The following is a 6,485-nucleotide window of genomic DNA, read 5'->3' as shown; positions in this document are numbered from 1 at the left end:
AACAAGGTGTCATCAAACCTTTTGATCTTTGCTAATGTTGCCAACCAAGGTCCATCTAATCAAGGCTATGGTTTTTCCCGTGGTCATGTATGGATGTGAGAGTTGGACTGTGAAGAAAGCTGATTGCCCAAGACTTGATGCTTTTGAACTGTGGTGCTGGAGAAGACTCTTGAGAGTCCCTTGGACTGCAAGGAGAGCCAACCAGTCCTTTCTAAAGGAGATCAATCCTGGGTGTTCATTGGAAGGACTGATGCTAAAGCTGAAACTCCTTTGGCCACCTCATGCAACAAGTTGACTCACTGGAAAAGACTCTGATGCTGGGAGGGATTGGGGGTGGGAGGAGAAGGGGACGACAGAGAATGAGATGGCTGGATGGCATCACCGACTCGATGGACATGAGTTTGAGTGAACTTCAGGAGTTGGTGATGGACGGGGAGGCCTGGCGTGCTGTGATTCATGGGGTCACAAAGAGTTGGACACGACTGAGCGACTGAACTGAACTGAATGTATGAAAAGTGATATCCCACTATTTTAGTTTTCTAATTGAGTAAAGTTGAGCTTTCCTTCATATGTTTAGAATCCACTTGCATTTCTTATCCTATGAACTGCATTTTCATGTCATTTACCCATTTTTTTTTCCCTCTTGACCCATTGGTCCCTTTATATTGGCTTATTACATCTAAAGGAAATTAGGATCTTATGGTAGATTTAAAATTTCCCCCTAGCTTGTCTTTTGACTTCATGTGCTGTTTGTCTACATTTTTTTGTTTGGTATGGTAATGACAGTGTGTTGCCTTTATTTTAAAAGTTGAACTTCATTATGGGGAAGAAAGGTTCCGCTTACGTCACCTCCATTCCAACTGCTTTCATGTCACTTGATTTCCGACTTTGTTAGTACTGACCATTCCGCATTAGTCCCTTACTCCTGAGTCTTGCGTCTTTGCACTTTGCACTTAGGTACTTACTCATGTGTTTCCCTCTACTAGTCTGAACATTTTACATGTACAGACATTTTTCTCAAGTAAGCACAGGACTTTCTCATCTTTGCACAGCTAACTGCTGGCACCATGTTATGCACAGTATGGAAAACGTATTTGTCAAATAGTTTCTTTTTGCATTCAAATTGTCAAAGATGAGCTTTTAAAAGCAACTTTATTGAAATATCTTTCACATACCATAAAGTTGAAAGTGTAGAGGTTGTGGCTTTCAGTTTATTCAGGGAGCTATGCAGCAACCACTACAATCCATTTTAGATCATTATCATCACTCTAAAAGAAATCCCATACCTTTTAGAGGTCACTTGTCATCTGCCCTCCCCCATCCCTCACTCCAGCCCCTGACAAGACTCTCAATTCTTTATCTCTATTGATTGGCCTCTTTTGGATATTTCACTTGAATGATGTTAAAGAAAAAAAATATTCAAATGACATTCCTTAAGGCACTGTAAGGTTTTATTCAAAGGTGGGAAACTGTCAACACGTGTACAAGGACCTCTGCGACGGAAATTTGCAGCGAGGGAGAAACGGGTTAACTCAGGACGCAGCACACTCGAGTGGGTCCACCGGAGGAGAAGGGCTGGGAGGAGGCCTCGGACCTCGCGGGGCTCTCCCTGAAGGCAGGCCAAGGCGGTCAGACATCACCTGGAGACTGCAGTGGATAAGGAGGGTAGACTGGGGGATTCCGGCTAAACGGACATCAGAATTCCTGCAAAAACCGGACGACACAAAACAACGTGCCGCCCGAAAGACAGCCCCGGCCGCCGACAGGGCGAGAGAGCCTCTCGGAACCCGCGGCCCGACGCCCGTTTCCGGCGGCAGGAGGGACGCGTTTGCGCAGGGCTTCCGGGGCGGGGCCAGCGGGAGCGGAAGTCCCCGGGCTGCGCCGCGGTGCCGTGGAGTCGGCGCGGGCGCGGGCGCGGGCGCGGGGTCGCCGGCTGGGCAGCGGGACGCGGCGAGCGCGCCGGGCGCGGCCCCGCAGCCATGAACCTGGAGCGACTGCGGAAGCGCGTCCGGCAGTACCTGGACCAGGTGGGGCCGGCCGGGGACGCGGCGGGCGGGCCTGGGCTTCGGTTCGGGCCGAGCCCTGAGGGGCGTCTCCGCGCGCCGCAGCGCGGCCCGCGGTGTTCAGCTCACGCTTCGTCCTGAGCGCAAGTCGAGGGGCGGCCTGTGAACTTCGCTAGTAAAGAGAAAACGTTTAAACCTTGGTTGTCCTTATTTGGGCAACTTTAAGTGAGTAAAGATAAAGAAACTTCTAGTGTCAAAGTCAGTACTTTAAAAAGCTCGTGTTAACTGCACCTTCTCTCCCTGCCCTTCGCTTGAATGAGCATCAGTGTTTAAGGGAAGACGTATGTCCAGAATCAGCAGCATCTCTTTAGTCTACCATGTCACGTAGTCTTTGTAAAATGTATGTGGTCCCAGTAAATTGGAAACCAGAAGGGGAGAGAAAAGCGTGTTCACTGTGAACTGTTAGGGGTTGGGTGTGAAATATCGCTGCTGGTTGTTTGCAGCATTCAGAACGCTGTATTTTGGTTTGCCGTAAGCCAGACTAGTTAACCACATTCTTCCGGAGCGCTTTTCCTCTGGCTCTGGGGATGTGTTGAGGAAGGGGACAGGCCTGTTTCCAGCCTCCAGGCACTAAGGTTGGGCAGATCTGTGACCCTCCCAGAGCATCCCTCCTCCCACATTGATTGGCCCCAGAGTTCCTGGTTTGCATCTAGGAGGCCTGAGGCAAAGACTTGAGAATCTTGCTAGTGATCACTTTAATTAGCCACTTCCTTAAATGCCTGCTGATGTACTTTTGCAGAGTATAAATTTTTTAAAAATCTGCCTTCTTAAACTGTATGTCAACAGTCTTCCAATAATATTTTTATTTTTTTTGTACCACTGAACTAAAGCTCACCTGGGATAGAAAATAGAGATATGATTGATACTTCACGTTAAAAAAAAATACTGTATTGAGATGTTGGTTTGTTATATAGTATTAAAGCCTTTTAGTAACACTAGCTATCTGTGTAAAACTATGGAAAGAACAGGGCAATTACCGCTTTTTTTTTTTTTTATGATGCAGCAGCAGTATCAGAGTGCTCTATTTTGGGCAGATAAAGTAGCTTCACTCTCTCATGGTAAGTGACAAATTCTATTTTTTCTGATTTCTCTATCCTTAAAAGAACTTGCTACTTTACCTTGTACCTCTGATTGTTTATGTAATTTTCCCTCCAGAGGACCCCCAGGACATTTACTGGTTGGCTCAATGTCTTTACCTGACAGCCCAGTATCACAGGGCGGCTCATGCACTTCGGTCTCGGAAACTGGACAAAGTGAGTGAGTCCAAAGGTGTTAAAAATGTCATTAGATTAGTATTTTAGGTATATGTTCTTTTTATGTGAAAATACTTTGAAGAATATTTTAAAGGATTCAACTTCTCTTATGAAATGTAAAGAGAAATTTCTTGTATATGTTTCATTTGGTCTCAGCATGAAACATGTGGAGTCTTAGTTCCCTGAACAGGGATGGAACCCGTGTCCCTTGCAGTGGAATTGCCAGGAAAGTCAAAGAGAAATGTTGTTATTCCTAATCTCAGATCCCTTTGTTTTTCCCTCCTGCCACCCCCCACTCCCCATCTAGTCACTAAGTTTTGACAACACTGTTTTCTAAGTAGCTCTGAAAGTCTGGGCTGTTCCTTCTGTCTGATTACAGACAGACCACTCTGCACATCAGGCCTGTGCTTTGCCTGTTCTGTTGTTTTAGCCTCTCTCTTTTGTTCAGTAGCATCTTTCCCACACCCCTCTACTTGTCTCCAGGTCATCCTTTAGACTCACAGGGTGCTCTTCCTGAAACAGATCTGATTGCATCGCCCACAGTACCACTCAGTGCTTTCCCAGTACCTGCAGGCTTCCCTTGTGGCTCAGCTGGTAAAGAATCTACCTGCAATGCAGGAGACCTGAGTTCAATCCCTGGGTTGGGAAGATTCCCCTGGAGAAGGGAAAGGCTACCCACTCCAGTATTCTGGTCTAGAGGATTCCATGGACTATATAGTCCATGAGGTCGCAAAGAGTTGGACATGACTGAGTGACTTTAACTCACAGGATAAAGTCAGATGCATTCATGGACACCCCCACCCCCACCACCCCCACCAGGGGCTTTGTGATTTCTCTCCAGTTGTCACATAGCCGCCACTACTGTCAGTGCGTGGAGTGTGTGTCCAGTCATGCTCACTGCTTGCAGCTCCTGAGATGTGTGACAGCTACTCAGATTCAGTGCTGGGATGCTTACCAACTCCCAAGTTTCCTTCTCCCCCTGGAGGTGTTTCCTTATTCAGCTGGCTAGTATTTTTTTATGCGATTTTCTCATAGCTTATAAAAGAAACTTTGTGCTGTATTTATGTCTACAATAAGGACTTGAGACAGGTCATTATTCCCTTTTGAGTTCTTGGTGCTTTGGCAAACAGTAGGTTCATGATGAATATGAGTTAAAAAGACTTTTTTTCTCTGTGAGAGTAAAAGAGGAATCATGAAAATAGCTTCCATCTCTTTGTTTTGTTATAGTTTTCTTTTTGATCGAAGATGCATGTTATCTTGGTCGCTTTTTTGATAGATTACTTTCTTTTCTAGTTGTATGAAGCATGTCGCTACCTTGCAGCTAGATGCCATGTAAGTATGCTCTCGTTATTTGGTAAAGGTTTAATGCTGTGAATCTTTGCATCCCTCACATGAGTGTGAGAACTCAGTATGCCAATTCTCCATTTACTAAAAGCTGCTGTGCGTGAAGAAACTTCTACTTTAAACATTTTAAATTTAAGTACTGAGTGGGTGCAGTATTCATTGCCTTTTAAAGTCTACCGTGACTGTGTGTATCTGGTGTCAGGAGTTGTGAGTGACGAAGCTGTTTCTGCTTTTTGCACAGTTTGCTGCGAGAGAACATCAGCAGGCTCTTGATATTCTTGACATGGAGGAGCCGATCAACAAACGGCTGTTTGAGAAATGTTTGAAGGATGAAAGTGGCTTGAAAGACCCGTCCAGTGACTGGGAAATGTCACAGTCCTCAGTAAGTAATACAGTAAGAAGCTTTGGTGACATCAGTAAGACGTGCCCACAGGAGAGGGCAAATATAAATCACCTTCTTTTACTTCAGTATAATCGTCTTAAAATAGTTGGGTTGCCAACTTACTTGATTTTCCCAACCCAAAAAGATTTTAAGACATTTCTGAGCCATCAGTTAGAAGTTGTAATTGTGTCCGCAGATGCTGGAATATGAAATAGGCTGACTTAAGCTCTGTTTTCTCACCTTTGATGTTTTAAACTCCTTCCTACTTTTCCCTCCTTAACTGTGTTTTAACAGTGTTTTGTTGGTCCCCCAGGAAAGCTTGCTTCCCTTAGATTGTTTCTTTCCAGGAAGTGGTTTATGTTACTGTTTGTGTTATTTTCTGTATTTCAGTTTGTGTACTTCATACCTGCCTGAAATTGCAAGTTCCTGCTGGCAGAGATTGTATAATGTAATAGATAACGTTCACAGTCAGATTGCTACTCTGGACTTACTCTTTTCTTAAACCACCTTCTTGAAGTGGATTTCACAGAACATGCAGTTCATTCTTCAGAAGTGCATAGTACTGGTTTTTAGTGTATTTACTGAACTGTGCAATCCTTCAGTTCAGTCGCTCAGTCGTGTCCGACTCTTCGCGACCCCGTGAATCACAGCACGCCAGGCCTCCCTGTCCATCACCAACTCCCAGAGTTCACTCAAACTCATGTCCATTGAGTCGGTGATGCCATCCAGCCATCTCATTCTCTGTTGTCCCCTTCTCCTCCTGCCCCCAATCCCTCCCAGCATCAGGGTCTTTTCCAGTGAGTCAACTCTTCACATGAGGTGGCCAGAGTATTGGAGTTTCAGCTTTAGTATCGGTCCTTCCAATGAACACCCAAGGTTGATCTCCTTTAGAATGGACTGGTTGGATCTCCTTGCAGTCCAAGGGACTCTCAAGAGTCTTCTCCAACACCAGAGTTCAAAAGCATCAATTCTTCGGCGATCAGCTTTTTTCACAGTCCAACTCTCACATCCATACAAGACCACTGGAAAAAACATAGCCTTGACTAGACGGACCTTTGTTGGCAAAGTAATGTCTCTGCTTTTTAATATGCTATTTAGGTTGGTCATAACTTTCCTTCCAAGGAGTAAGCATCTTTTAATTTCATGGCTGCAGTCAGCATCTACAGTGATTTTGGAGCCCAAAAACTTAAAGTCTGACACTGTTTCCACTGTTTCCCCATCTGTTTCCCATGAAGTGATGGGACCAGATGCCATGATCTTAGTTTTCTGAATGTGGAGCTTTAAGCCAACCTTTTCACTCTACTCTTTCATCAAGAGGCTCTTTAGTTCCTCCTCACATTGCCCAAAGAAAGGCAATGCCAAAGAATGCTCAAACTACTGTACAATTGCACTCATCTCACACACTAGTAAAATCATGCTCAAAATTCTCCAAGCCAGGCTTCA

At 45.1% G+C, this 6,485-nt stretch overlaps 1 protein-coding gene across 2 annotated transcripts in view; it reads left to right on the top strand.

Annotated features, from left to right (window-relative positions):
- The first annotated feature begins 1,857 nt into the window (after nt 1–1,857).
- The window catches only part of CDC16 (cell division cycle 16), a 28,052-nt gene continuing 23,424 nt past the window's right edge, over nt 1,858–6,485 (top strand). Inside the window, exons 1-5 of one of the 2 annotated variants that reach the window (XM_055426770.2) lie at nt 1,858–2,027; nt 3,070–3,121; nt 3,219–3,316; nt 4,610–4,648; nt 4,902–5,042. In XM_055426770.2, the coding sequence (XP_055282745.2) occupies nt 1,980–2,027; nt 3,070–3,121; nt 3,219–3,316; nt 4,610–4,648; nt 4,902–5,042 (378 nt within the window). In that variant the 5' untranslated portion in view covers nt 1,858–1,979. Of the gene's footprint in view, nt 2,028–3,066; nt 3,122–3,218; nt 3,317–4,609; nt 4,649–4,901; nt 5,043–6,485 lie in introns of both variants that reach the window. The other variant, XM_055426769.2, reaches the window with a different exon arrangement.

This window comes from Moschus berezovskii, chromosome 13, assembly GCF_049115385.1.
Source record: "Moschus berezovskii isolate FMDL1 chromosome 13, NW_MosBer_1.0, whole genome shotgun sequence".
Lineage (NCBI taxonomy): Eukaryota > Metazoa > Chordata > Mammalia > Artiodactyla > Moschidae > Moschus > Moschus berezovskii.
This window is presented reverse-complemented; position numbering and strand designations above follow the sequence as displayed.